This window comes from Orbicella franksi, chromosome 7 (genome assembly GCF_964199315.1).
Source record: "Orbicella franksi chromosome 7, jaOrbFran1.1, whole genome shotgun sequence".
In the NCBI taxonomy this organism is placed as follows: Eukaryota; Metazoa; Cnidaria; class Anthozoa; order Scleractinia; family Merulinidae; genus Orbicella; species Orbicella franksi.
The window spans coordinates 20,393,825-20,408,846 of NC_138151.1; the positions used below are offsets into that span (position 1 = coordinate 20,393,825).

Consider the following 15,022-nt stretch of genomic DNA (forward strand, 5'->3'; position numbering starts at 1 on the left):
GTAATGGTGACTTTACAAGCTATGTGTGCACAGCAAAGAACCGACTTGGATGGGATTCGGCAACATTTGACTTGCAAGAGACAGGTAAGTGAAAGGTGTACTTTTTATTAACTGTTTCACAGGTTAATCGCGTAAAAAATGTTGTGGTTGTTCATCATCTTCATACACTGTAGTTTACACATTTTTTGTTTGCATATGGCTTTAGAGCAAAGCGCTGAAAAACGTTTCCAAGCTAGTCCCGATTTTTTGGTTTTACTTCTGATAGGATGGTAAAATGACGCGCGGTTTTTAAAACCAATACGGCTATTTCTACATGATCGCTACGATTACCGCAATTACTGCCGCGATCGCTGCAAAAATGTTCGGCGACCTTTGCGATCATAAGGAAACCACTCTATACTACAGCGATTGTAGCGATCGTTGCGACTGCGGTCGCTGATATAGACTTAGCTCGACGATCGTAGAGATGGAAAATATGGAAATCGGTAGTCGTAAGGATCGCTGCCCTTTTTCTACAGTTATCGAAACGATCGTATCGATCTTATGGAAATACATTGATCATATTGACACTCACATTTCGGTTTTGTATGTAACACTCAGTGAGTTTTAAGCTTCACTGTCATCGCGTGCCAGTCCAGTCTCGTCAGTTGTAGTTTTACGTTTTCAAGGAAAAGAGAAACTGTTTGTGAACCGAGTTCTAGGTGTTGTAATGTCACAGTATAGTTGTAGATCCAGGATTTACGACGTATTTTGTATGTGCTCGAAGATAGAGCTCATAATTTCGAGTTCACTGTGTTTGCGTCAATTTTATACCGCTGTGGTTTATACTAAGTACAAGTCAATAAACATGATGGCAAATCATAGCTAGAGTAGTGTTCAATCTTTACAGAAATATTTTATTGAACTTACAGGGTCACAAGATAGAGAAAAAATGGCAGCTTCCGCACAAGTGAAAGGTGAATGCCAGATTTTCAATTTTCCTTTATGCAACGTAGTAATGTAAGATTTGATGAATGAACAATGTGGATTATGCACTGAAGACGTCAACAATGGTTAACAAGTCCAGTTCAAGTAAAAAAACATTGCGAGTTTGGGAGCTGGATTGAATCTCAGGGTAAAAGGATTACCAAAAGTATTTCTTTTGTAAACAGATGCCAAAGACACAGTCACCCAGTACCTGCTAACCATCCCAGTTGTAACCGTAATCGTGATTTGTGCATTTTTAATTCACCGATACCTAGCCAAGAGATCCAGAAGGCAGATTAATCACCATAAAAGTAAGTAACTAGTAACATGCAGACCAGCAATCTTTGTCGCGATATCTACTGCGATATGTTATGACTCATGCAAACTTAATTTTCCCATTTCAGATGACGATGCCCAAGAAAATCATGCGTATGTATTTCTGAAATTAAAACATGTGTCTTTGACGTCTGCAATACCAGTCAACATTAGTTTGATTCTCGGTTACTTTAAGTCAGAATATGTCTATCCATACTCTCCTCTCTTCGATATGTTTAAATATCGAGTTTATCGAGTTAAAGGCCTGTATTCGTGTACCTTTTTGGTGATATCTATATTCATATTATAAAGTAAACAACTCTAACATTTACATGACGTTCAGTCTGAAAGAAACCGAAAACCTACGCACATGCACGGAATACCTTCTACAAGTGAATGTATGAAAGATCATATATTTGAACCGAGGAGAAAGATGTGAAGACATGATTGATCATCGCAGTTTTGCACACAACTTTAAAATTTAAAAGCAGTTGTGAAATTAAAGCCTGAAAAAAATTCAGGCCTGAACGGGATGCGAACCCATGACTTTTGCGATACCGGTGCAGTGCTCTACCAACTGAGCTATCAAGCCATCTGGGAGCTGGTCACTTTGTGAGTTTGTAATATACCCGTAGATGGTGAAGAATACAAGCGAATATATGAAAGATCATATATTCACCTAGAATACCTTCTATTATAAAAAAAAAAAACACGTCTCACGAGGATCAGTTGCAGCATTAAACTTTACCTGATTCTACTATCCTTCAGCTTCTTCAGAAAAGTGAACAAAGATAGTAACAACTAGACAGCAGTGATCACGATAATTCCTTATTTTTTTCTCAGCCCATCATTTGAAATGCATTCTAACGAGGCGAGCTTTCTCACATTACATCCATCACTCTCTGGAGATATTGAATGGGAAATACCGTGTGCAAACCTGAATATAGAGAAGGTGATTGGCCGTGGTGCTTTTGGCGTGGTATCACGTGGATTGGTCCTGGATTTGCCAGGGAAACCAGGATGGACTGTAGTAGCAGTAAAGAGCATTCAAGGTCATTTTTTTCGTTATTTTACCCTCTAACTGGTATAACTAAGGCATTAATGTAACAAAATTGGCTGATATCTGTTCATGTGAAAGGACTTAGAGAGCAAGGATCCAAGTTTGTAATGAAGGCAATAGCAACAGATTCTTAAGCATTTATCTATCCACTAGAGCAGTTTTCAATTGAGTGTCGCAAAACCACAACCAAAGAAATCACTAACCAATCAAAACTTCAAGCAAATAAATTTACGTAGAGAACGCGAAGCTCCGAAAACGTGTGCAAGTAAGTTGCGATTTTGTTTTGGTTTTACGTCTGATTGGAGGACAAAGTGGCGCGAGATTTTCAAGCCAATCGCTTGGCGCAGTAATGCAAAGCCAAGACAAATGCAAATTTGTTTCGATACTCAAGTGAAAAACGCTCTATTATATAATGCAGCCCAGCAGCCAACTGATGTGGTCAGGCCCATAAAGTTCAGATTTTTATAAAGTTATCAGGCATGCTATTATGAAACTACATTTGAAACTGGGATTACCCTCATAAATATTACGTTTAGTCAAATAGCTGTCGTGGTTTATGTTGAACAGGAGACGCTTCGGAAAAGGAGAAGCGAGATCTGCTGTCAGAGATGACAGTTCTCAAACATCTTGACCGTCATCCTCATGTTATATGCCTGTATGGCTGTGTCACCACTGAAGGTGAGACTTATAGGATTGTTCCTGCGTGTAATCGTTGGTATTTTACATTGTGACTGTTCCTTCTCCGTTCCTCTTTCCATCGCCAATGAAGACGACAAAAGAGAAAAATCAACGCCAGCTGGTTTTGGTTATTCTAAAACTAGGCAGAAAAAACTCCTTCTTTTCTTTTGCATTCTATTTCAGCCTTATCAAATGTCTAGAGTTTTCTTTAGGAATTGTTTTCTTGTTTGAAACAGTTATTTCCGAATTTAATCTGATTTCGAGGCCAGTATATCTAAGTCGCACCGGGTTGAGTACTTCTTGGATAGCTTACCTAATCTTTTTTACACGAACGCGTTTTTCTGCTGAATGGCTATTATGTGGTAAACTAAAGTTGTATTGAATTTGCTAGCACGGCTAATGGTAGTGGTTGAGTACGCTCAGTATGGTGATGTCCTCGGATACCTGAGGAAGAGCCGAGGGGTCCGTGATAGCTACTACAGTGATCCATCAGTACAACCTCGAACCAGCCTCACTTCCAAGCAGCTGCTTAAGTTCGCTTGGGAGATTAGTGATGGAATGGACTATTTGTCAAAGAAAAAGGTATTCAACTGTCTTACAGATCGGATATATTTAAGTCAAATAATTAACCCTTTGAGCCCCAATTACACATATACGCGTAATTAATGGTCGTGCTCTTTGTACCACTCGTGACGTCATCAATTTAAATGTCACCAGATATTCTTGATAAGCAGATAGTAGAGCTAGGATGGACCTTTCCGTACAACGGTCGATTTTGGATATCGACGACATTCTGACGTAACCAATTGAAAAACAACATTATCAGTTTTGGTGCAAAAATGGTCCACTATGCCTATAATTGATCAAGGTCCATTTCTAGGCTTTGCCCATAATTAACACCCAACTTTTAAGGCAGCCAGAAAGAATATGCAACGCAAAAGGTAGGGCCGAGGAAAAGGAGAGGAAAGGGGCAAGAAAAAAAATTGAGAATGGCTAATGGCTAAAAAAAAAAAAAAAAAATTGGCATATGCCCATGCACCGAATTGTAATATTGCACAATTTTGTACTTAATCTCCGGGAAATATCTCTTTTTAGTAGAAAATAGCTTTTTAAGCAAAACTTAGGCCCATTTAGCGTCACGGCAGTCAAAAAAAGCTGATTAAACGGTTAAAAACGGTATTTTTTGGTGAAAATCTGGTCTCCAAAGGGTTAATTGTCTAACGAGGAATAAAACACAAATAGCGGTGATAAACATATTAAACTTACGCATTTTAATAACTTGACGTTTCGTATGCTACGCAACATACATTTTCAAAAGTGGAATAAAGGCCGTTACAATTTTTTTGAAAACTATATATGAAATGTAAATAAGGGGTCTGGAAACGAGATTAAGAAACATCTGTTTCTTGACAGTAAAACAATAAAAGCCTAAGCTTATTAATAAAGTATCAGCTTCTCACTGCGGACGTTTACATTAAGAGCCGGCTTAAGTTCTTGGATGAGCAAATTTTCTTTAATTTTACAATGATAATCTGTTTTACCAGAAGCTAAAATATCAAAATGATCCCACTTGATGCTGTGACCTGTGGCTTTTATATGGTCAGCAATGGCTGATGTGGGGTCATTCTTAGTGAGAGCCTTGAAATGTTCCGTTTTCCTATCATGAAGCCGTCGTTTTGTTTTGAAACGAAGGCTTTTAAGATCAAAGAGCACAATTCGCGCAAGCTTGAAAAGAAATTCAACAATCTGAAACGTAAATTTGGAATCCCCAAAGTGTCAAATTTAAACAACGACGACATCATTTTCAACTATTCACATCGTGTCTTGACTGAGACCGAGAAGAACGTTCTAGCACGTGGTTTACGATTCTGCCTGCCTCCTAAAAACGTTGATAAATATGATGTCAAATGCTCTTTTGATTTACTCTATCGTGATCTTGTTAAACTGGAACTTCCATTAAGCAACGATAACCAAGATCGACTCAGAAGTCAGCTGAGGAATATTTCCTATAACTACATTTATTCCTATGACTTTTCTAAACAGAAAAACATTCTTAGTAAGGACGAGTGGAAAGCCCTATTTGATTTACGCAATGATCACAGCATCATCATCACCAAACCGGACAAAGGAAATGGCGTTGTCATTGTTAGCAGATCTGTTTATCTCAACAAAATGAAACAGTTAATTTTTGATGGCACCAAATTCAAACCATTAACGCACAATCCAACTAAATCTAGAGAAGAAAGTCTGTCCACATGTCCAGTGGATCGTCTCCTGGTGTGCTGTATGGTCTTCCAAAGGTTCATAAAACCGGTTGCCCGTTCCGCCCTATAGTTTCATCTGTTAACACCTACAACTACAACCTTGCTTCTTACCTTGTTCGTATACTTCAGCCGATTTCGACAAACCAACACACTGTTAAGGACTCTTTTAGCTTTATAGACTGGGCAAAAAAACACAAACATGACAATGGAATAATGTGCTCCTTTGATGTCTGCTCACTATTTACAAATGTGCCACTTGATTGTCTTGAAAAACTGTATTCTCTACCCGATCCTCCGACATTACCTCGTGATGCTCTGCATAAATTATTAGAATTTGCCACTAAGAAAAGCCATTTTCTCTTCGATGACCAATACTACGACCAAATAGATGGAGTAGCCATGGGTTCACCGTTAGGCCCAGTTTTGGCGAACATTTTCATGTATCACTTTGAAGAAAGATGGGTCACGAAAGGTCAAATTCGTCCGTCACTCTGGTATAGGTACGTTGATGACACTTTCACCACGTTTGACAGCAAAGACACTGCTAATGAGTTCCTGCGATATTTAAACAGTCGTCACGAGAGTATCAAATTTACTATTGATTTTGAACAAGACAATGAAATTCCTTTTTTAGACATCCTCATCAAACGCTGCCCAAACAACACTTTTGCCACATCCATCTACCGGAAAAAGACGTTTACTGGCCTTTATACTAAATGGGATTCCTTCACTCCACGCAAGTACAAAATAAATCTCATTCGTACACTTACTTATCGCTGTTACCGAATTTGCTCCTCCGCTTTCCTGCTTAAATCTGCCCTTGATGACCTTCGCAAACTCCTGCTTCAAAATGGCTACCCACTAGGTATTATCACTTACAACATTAACGACGTCCTAAACAGAAACAGAAACAAGCCAAGCAGCCCCGTCCCTACGGTTCCGAAGAAAGATATTATCATCTTATTACCTTACTTAGGTGTACAAAGTGACCAAGTCTCTAAGCGTCTGAAATCATGTGTACACAATTTCTGTTCATTTGTCAATCTTAAGATAATTTTTCAAAGCACTCGCCGAATCAAATCTTTCTTTCAATACAAGGACCGTCTAAATCGTTCACAGAAATCTAAGGTCATTTATAAAGCTGCTTGCTGGGACTGGAGTGACTTTTACATAGGCAAAACAAAACGACGGCTTCATGATGGGAAAACGGAACATTTCAAGGCTCTCACTAAGAATGACCTGCCGACCATATAAAAGCCACAGGTCACAACATCAAGTGGGATCATTTTGATATTCTAGCCTCTGGTAAAACAGATTATCATTGTAAAATTAAAGAAACTTTGTTCATCCAAGAACTCAAGCCGGCTCTTAATGTAAACGTCCGCAGTGAGAAGCTGATACTTCATTAATAAGCTTAGGCTTTTATTGTTTTACTGTTAAGAAACAGATGTTTCTTAATCTCGTTTCCAGACCCCTTATTTACATTTCATATATAGTTTTCAAAAAATTGTAACGGTCTTTATTCCACTTTTGAAAATGTATGTTGCGTAGCATACGAAACGTCAAGTTATTAAAATGCGTAAGTTTAATATGTTTATCACCGCTATTTGTGTTTTATTCCTCGTTAAACTACGATGGCCCAAGAACAAAAGCCTTTATGATACGGTTAATTGTCTTTTCCTCAACCTTCAACTCTTGATTGGAGTTTGCCTCTTGCTGACTCTGTTAGGAGATCTAACTGAGGATATACCGAGTCTTTTTTTGCTTGTTATTCAGATCATCCATCGCGATCTGGCCGCTAGGAACGTATTGGTAGGTGATGAAGAAATGTGCAAGATCACCGACTTTGGCATGGCCAGAGATGTACAAGGAGAAGACATCTATGTGCGAACCCATGAGGTGGATTCTCGTCAGCATCTATTAACTTTACTCTCCGATTTAATTAAAAAAGAAACATGCTGCAAAAGGTTCACAGTAGCATTATTCAATCATGTGATACCACCATATTTGTTAACTTGATCGGGTATTAGCTAGTATTTAACATCTATTTGTATCACGTCAAGTTCCTCTTGAACAGCGAATGTCGTTGATGACTTTGTAATCTTATTCTAGGGACGTCTGCCAGTAAAATGGACTGCACCTGAGGCTTTGTTTGGCAGTGGCGCATACACTACTGCCAGTGATGTGTAAGAAGTCTCTTTTCTTCCCGTCATTTCTTTTAATTTACGTGTTTCAACAGCAAGACAATACTCAAAACAACTCAAAAACATTTACTAAAACATGCATAGATAATATGTGCCTTTGTTCAAAGCAGGAGTGTTACATGCTTTGGATTTATGAAGACTAGGATAATAATTAAGTGTCAACAGAGTAATCTTGACACCAAGCCAATAAACATGATGTCACAAACGTTTCCTAGCACGCAGTAATCCAAACAGAAGTAACACCTTTCTTCATTCATATTCACAAAGTTTAATTTCATATTTTTTAAGGTGGAGCTTTGGCGTGGTGCTGTATGAAATCTTCACTGTGGGTAAGCGAGAATTCATGTAGAACCTCTGATGTACGAATAGAGGAATTCAAAAACCAACAAGTGGAAGACGGATTCATGAATTTTACTTTCATACATTAGCTATAAACCTTCTGATAACTCTCAGTAGCGCTATATTGCGACGTCAGCCAACACAATATCTGGATAGATTTTATTGTGTTTTAAGACTGTAAGTTTTTCTTTTAAAGTCGCTGGTGAAGCGGTAAAAATTTCCCTCATGATTTAACCGGCTAGAAATCACAGCGAAAACTACAGCAGGGAGCTCTAAGTTCCTTAAAGTGCACCTAACCACCCAATTTTTTTTTTCGCTAAAACGAATCTACATGTTATTTGAAATACTTCTGCGAAAAAATTTTTGGATTCGGTTAAATCCTCGATTTTCTGTGCCCCGACGAAATCGCGAAAATGGCCCCAAAACACCGCCATTTTGTTTCACGACCGAGTTTGAGGAGAATGGGTCCAGCGGCTGTTGTGACGTCTACCCAGGAAGATCGAATAACTCACGTCCTCTCATTTCCTTCAGGATGGTGCAATACACATTCGAAAAGTGCGCAGAAATGCCTTCCAGAAGTGCTATCGGCTGTCGCAGCAATATCCCAGATCTAAAAAAAGATATACTGTACAATTTACTAGCGATGATCGGTCAATGGTACAATAAAGACATAACGATGGTTGATTTTGTCCAACCGAAACAAGCGAACTGAGTCTGTGAGAACCATTGAAGAACTCTCACTGGAATTTGTTCCGCAGACTTTCAAACGCTATTTTCAAAATTTTCTGCTCAAAGCCAATCAGCAATTTGTCGAAATACTATCGACAACCTATATCTTCCAGTCCCGCAGTATTTATAACATAGCCGGCAAAGTTGTGTGATCAATCAAGAGGACGTTACGACCAAATATACTGATGTGTAAATAGGTCGCAACCCCCCATACGCCGCCAACCAGCACTTATTTTTCTTGCGATTTAAGATTAAAGTCGAAGATTAATCCTTTAGAATTATATGATAACAAAATTGTTCTACTCACAGAGTTTTTCGAAGGTTTGGAAATCAGTAGTGCGACAAACATTCTATACATTAGTGTCGAAAATATGACCGTTTAACATTACCCGCGGACCGCTTAGGGAACACATCCTTTTCGCTTATCCGACGAATTTCATTGCAAACTTTGAAAAAGATTTACACTGGTTATTCGGAGTTACGACTTAAAACGTGTGGTAATGTGAAATCGGTAATTGTATGAAATGTTTCCTTCCGCCTTGCTTCCCGTAGCTTCAAAAATACAGGTCCAAACAATTCTACGATTTTCAATCGATCGAAGTCAGTGTTTTGGAGATCATCAAGTCTCGAAGACTGCAACACTTACGTCGCTCTTATAAACATGAAGCATTCCAGAAAATAAAACACAAACTGGATTTAATAGAACCACCATACCTTGACAAAATACGTTCTCGCTACGGACAAATGTAAACAGGTTATAAACACGCGTGGGAGTCTTGTGTTTAGGTGACGAAATTACCATCCAAAGCAGTCCTTGAGTTTTCTTCCCTTCTTTTCGTTTGACCGCTCCTTCGTATCTAGCTTTCCATTCTTAATATACAGGCAGCTCGTCCGCAAAGAAGTCTTCCCCGTCGTCGCTTGAAATATTGCAAATTGTTCTCAAAGCTCTAAGCAGTGAGTTCACAGTTGCCGAACGTGCTCGATCGAAGTTTATTTCGGTGTCTTCCGAATCGAAACCTAACCCTGACTCCAGTGACGAAAAACAAATGATTCTGAAACAAAACTTGGATGTCTTAGTCCCAAAATATATTGGAACGATTAGTTTTGTTTCCATTTTCTCGAGCAAATACAGAGAGCTGACTGAGGCGCTATTGTGTTTGGTTCCTGGGTAGACGTCATCAGGTACCGCCGCCCCAGGCTCCCTAAAACGCGGTCGTGAAACACATCAAGCGCGACTTTGAAGGGCATAGAAAATGGAGGATTCAACCAAATTCAAAAATTTCTTCGCCCAAATGCTTCAAATAAAGTCTAGATTCGTTTTAGCGAAAAAATTTTTGGGGTTAGGTGCACTTTAAGAACCAACAGGAAAGTAGCTATGTCGTTCAAATGTCATAATAACACAAACACACATCTCGTTTTTACACTGGGTGATGCAGATGCTTCTACTAAATTAATAAACCCTTCTCTGAAAAAATTCTTCTTCTTTGATCAGGTGGTGAGCCTTTCCCTGGTGTGTCCATGAGAGAGATTCCCGCTTTGTTAAAGGAAGATTACCGGATGGCATGTCCAAAATTTGTCAGCCCAAAACTGTAAGTGTATGCTTGTGCCCAGTAGAACTGGCTACACTAAGAGAGAGAGAGAGAGAGAGAGAGAGAGGTCCAATAGGTTTAATTGACAACATCTCCAATTCAAAATAGATACAACATTATGACAAATTGCTGGAAGAACAACCCTTCCGAAAGACCAAGCTTTGAGGTTCTGCGCTCCATGTTTCAAGACATGATCAGGGACGAAGAACAGGTTAGAATTAAGGGATAAACGGCTCACTGTTCGAACATGTAATTACGATCTCTCATCAGATCACACTGATCTGAGCCACTAATGTAACAGGCCACAACATTCATTTTGCAGTAACATGACGGTCGCTTATTTAGAGAAAATGACTTACTGAGCATTTCATAGTGCCAAAACAACTTGGCTGTTATCACGAAGTGGTCGTTAACGCCCCGTTATTAATATAGCGAAGAAAACAATTATATTCCAGTCCAGTTGAACGTCATTCAGCAATCGTCCATGTAAAGATAAAGCTGCCACATGCGGTAGTTATATTTTCAGGATTTTCAGAGCCATGTGAAGAACTGTTTGCTTCATGATAGCCATTAGCCCTGCATGGTTACCTGACTGGTTTGATAAAGAAATTTTCCGTGAGGTCTTTTAACAAGAGACTAGATTATTCTTGACGAGTTTTTTTTCCCTCTATTTAAAAAGGGGAGTGATAAATTTTTTGATAGTAACAGGAAGAGAAAAGATGAGTTGTATAGTTAGTTATTCGCATGAGTAGTATCATGGTCTTGGCGCTTAATGGTTGCTATTGTGTTTTGGCGTTGTTTGACTGATTTCTTTTCCACGCCATTTGTAGGTAAATACGTAGCAGGAGGGGAAGAAAATACAGGGAAAAGAAGAGCGACAACTGTCTTATTCCTCGCGTTTTGCTATCTTCTCCAGTCCAGATTGTACCCGCCTTACATACTGTAGAATGCCACACCTTAAATCTTGTATTAAGAATAACAAAGTTTGTTTTCTCGCCGTATATTTTATTGATATTTCTTTGGTTATTTTTGTTTGTTAGGAATATGTCAACCTGGTGCAGTTGTTATACGAAAATGTTCTGCCCAGCGGCTGCTCGGAAGATTAGATAAATGGAAACAGAGGCCACTATCGGCCACCATGAAGCAAATGGTTTTACTAGTAAACATTACTGGTGGAAGAAAAAGAGTTGTCAAATGAATTAAAATTACAAGAAAGACTAAAATTCTACATTGCTTGTTAAACCCGCCACTGAGTGTATGCTGTGATTATTGCTGGCTTCCTGTTACTATTTTTACGAGGCGGAAAACACTCAGAATTCATAATGTAACAATTTTAACAGAGAAAGAAACTGACGTTCAGATATCATAATCATTTTTTATTCACTTTAATTATTACTGCATCTATATGCTCGTTTTAAAACCTAGTTTTCTAACAGATAGTTAATCATCGCCAACACCAACCGTTAACAAATTACACTCTATAATGTGTGAACAGTTGTTAACAAATTGATAGTCACATTGGAAAGAAAAGTAAAACTCTAAATTATTCTCTCTAGAATTTTTGTTAATGGTATCCAAAGCATAGGGCCGAAAGTGGCGGTGGGTGGAACGGACGTTCGCGCCCAAAATGTTCCCACAACAGATTTTTTTACAACTTGCCATGCAGTGAGATAATGATTAACTTTTGCTAAAAAGTTATTAGAAACAAATAATGCAGTTTACCGGGCTGGTTAGGTTTTGTCATTTTAAGATGACCTTAGCGTACGACTATCAGCAATAAAAGAAGCTACATTGATGAAATCTAGATCAGGTAAGCATACTTTAGAAGCCGATGTCGTTCTTTGAGGTAGAATAGGAACAGAATAGAAAATGAACACATATCAGTCTTACCCGTCAACATTCGAAGCAAACTTCGGTCACAAGAAAGCAGAAAAGGCAAAAAGTTTGAGCAATGTCCAAGATTAAACGCAGTTACGAAAACTGCGAAATTTGCAATAATTGTCAAATTCTGGAGGCGAGGATTTCGCGCGGCCATTTCTTTCTTATATTGTATGTAGGGCATTGTATTTAGCGTGTGTTTGGGCTCGCTTTAATAACGAAGAATATACATTGTATTTAGTGTGTGTTTGGGCTCGCACGCTTTAAGAACGACGAATACAAATTGTATTTAGCGTGTGTTTGGGCTCGCACGCTTTAAGAACGAAGAATATACATATTGTGTGTAGGGCATTGTATTTAGCGTGTGTTTTGGCTCGCACGCCCTAAGAACGAAGAATATATAAAACATATTCTACGTCTTTATAATGAGATGCATTTCACCAATGGAACACCAATCGAATAAGTGTAATTCCATTGGTATCAATCGTACCATTGGTACCAATGGACGAGTAGAATGCACCCCTACTCAGCCTGAAGCTATCGGAAATATTCTAAGTCTTTATAATAAGATGCATTTCACCAATGGAACACCAATCAAATAAGTGCAATTCCATTGGCACCAATCGTACCATTGGTACCAATGGGCCCCTACTCAGCGTGAAGCCATCGGGAATGTTTTAAGTCTTTATAATGACATGCGCTTCACCAATGGAATGCCAATGGATTGAGTGCTATTCCATTGGTACCAATCGTACCATTGGTACCAGTGGAAGAGTAGAATGCACCCCTGCTCAGCCGGAAACAATTGAAAATATTCTACGACTTTATGATGAGATGCATTTCACCAATGGAACACCAATCGATTAAGTGCAATTCCATTGGTACCAATCGTACCATTGGTACCAATAGACGAGTAGAATGGACCCTTACTCAACCTGAAGCCGTCGGAAATATTCTAAGTCTTTATAAATCCCCATGTGGAGACATTTCACCAACGGATTACCAATGGACTGAGTGCCATTCCATTGGATTCCGTTTGTGTGTATTGGACAACCCTCAAAAATCGTTGAGGCAGCGAATTTTTGTAAATCTTATAGAAGTTAACGCATGCCGGCACTAGTAAGTGGAATTAGCATTACAAAGCAGTGTGAAAAATCGCAAATTTCGCAATGAGTTGACAAAAAACGCAAATTTTGTAAATTTTGTAAAATCCGCAAGCCGGTGCTTACGGGTGGATTAGCATAAGCTTGTAAATTTCGCAGCAATGTGCGGAAAAATCGTTGAGGCAGCGAATTTTTGTAAATCTTGCAGAGTTTAACGAAAAATCGCAAAATTTGTTAAATTTGAAACTCAAAGGAAAATCGTAAAATTTGTAAAATCTGAAACTGCGTTCAATCCTGGACATAAGTGAAAAGTTTGCACTTCTCACGTAAAGGAAGTGATCTATGAAAAGAAAGGAGGAGATCACTGACCATTTTAGAGAGTAAATTGCAGGTGTAACTTAAAAACGTAGAACGCGCCCGGTACCAAGCCCCATACTCATTAAAAACCTGCGTGTAAGGACGTAGTGGTTTGAGAAACTGCTGGCAGAAATTGCCCATTTTAAAACCCCAAAATATAAGAACCTGTTTAGCCAAGCAAGACCAAGCAGGTTCTTATATGTGGATTACAGTTAAATAATGAACTCTTGTTATCGAGGCAACACAACATATACATTCTGTAACCAGTTGTGCCAGGCTTATCATAATACAGTTGTGAATAAATACTGTACATGTATACTTAAGGGGGTCTTAAACTCTCAGATATAAATTTTTCTCCAAAAAACCATTTTTTTGGAACACGAAGATTCAACATCCCTGTCCATTTGTAAATCGTATTTTGAAACGATTTTCCTCTAATTACTCCTGGACTTACGTTTAAATTAAGAAATCTGAACACTTCTAGCTATATTTCAACATAGCAACACCCATAGCAACCATTGTTTACAGTCTAAAAGTACTCACAAAATGGATTCAATTCAGTACATTTTAATGATACTTTACACAAACGCTTTAATTATGTGTAGTTATGAGAATTTTGCATCATGGTCCTGAACATTGTTTCTTCTACCATCTTATACGCTCCTTATACTCGGTTAACATTTCTATGACTGGTGTGTGTTCGGGTGTTCAATGAAACATTTATGTAAAATCTTTAAATATAGCCCTCCCCCTGCCCCTAACCTCCCCCCCCCCAGCTCACAGGGCTAATTTGGGCTCTCGGAGACCGAAGTAAAATTTTAAAGCCTTATTTCTCAAAATGACCAAATAGACGGATCATCAATATCTCGCACACGATATCGCCACTGAGTTTTAACCGAATGTTGTCAAATTTTCAACATTGGAGAAGGACACAATTATCTAGGTCTTAAACCACCAAAATTTGCAATTTATGAAATAAACTAACCCAAAATACAAGGACCTGTTTTGCCAGACTTTTGCCAAAAAATGTAGATTCTTACTCGCGGATTTTTACTGTATTTCTCCCTTTGCGCGCGTACTCGATGTATGACGTGACGTGACGTTGCAACATGAATTCCGTGCGCAGTAGGGATGCGCAGTAACAATGGGCGCGTAGTGTGATCGTCCGGGTACGGTGGGTGTAGTTCTGAAAAGAACTGTTGTTGGTGACTGACGTTACGACAACCTGTGCGGAAGTCATCTTCAGAGTCAAGTGAATAGTGTTTGTCAGTCGATGATGTTATAAGTCTGGTCTTTTCGATCATCGACTGACAAACACTATTTACTTGACTCTGATGATGACCAACAACAGTTCTTTTCAGAACTACACTCACCCGGACGATCACACTATACGAACTACTGATACTCCTGGGTTCAAATCATTTACTTACATGGAAAAAGAACACTATTTTCGCGAAACAGCGAGTAATCCCGAGGAAGCAAGATAGCGCCATCTTGTCAGTTTGGGTAGCCAATCAAAGCACAGTGTTCGGTTCGTCTT

The 15,022-nt window shown here is 38.8% G+C and overlaps 1 protein-coding gene across 5 annotated transcripts in view; it reads left to right on the forward strand.

Annotated features, from left to right (window-relative positions):
• The window catches only part of LOC145492311 (fibroblast growth factor receptor 1-like), a 73,625-nt gene that overhangs the window by 6,380 nt on the left and 52,223 nt on the right, over positions 1–15,022 (forward strand). The window contains exons 5-17 of one of the 5 annotated variants that reach the window (XR_014049975.1): positions 1–84; positions 912–956; positions 1,152–1,277; positions 1,371–1,395; positions 2,125–2,333; positions 2,909–3,019; positions 3,411–3,601; positions 7,060–7,182; positions 7,396–7,469; positions 7,776–7,816; positions 10,048–10,144; positions 10,253–10,355; positions 11,185–12,363. The exon at positions 1–84 is cut by the window's left edge and continues 192 nt beyond it. Coding sequence is in view for 1 of the 5 variants with exons in the window: in XM_081471736.1 (XP_081327862.1) it covers positions 1–84; positions 912–956; positions 1,152–1,277; positions 1,371–1,395; positions 2,125–2,333; positions 2,909–3,019; positions 3,411–3,601; positions 7,060–7,182; positions 7,396–7,469; positions 7,776–7,816; positions 10,048–10,144; positions 10,253–10,355; positions 11,185–11,250 (1,295 nt within the window). In the remaining 4 variants the exon portion in view is untranslated. Of the gene's footprint in view, positions 85–911; positions 957–1,151; positions 1,278–1,370; positions 1,396–2,124; positions 2,334–2,908; positions 3,020–3,410; positions 3,602–7,059; positions 7,183–7,395; positions 7,470–7,775; positions 9,554–10,047; positions 10,145–10,252; positions 10,356–11,184; positions 12,676–15,022 lie in introns of those variants that run through there. The other 4 variants (XR_014049976.1, XM_081471736.1, XR_014049977.1 and 1 more) reach the window with 4 other exon arrangements.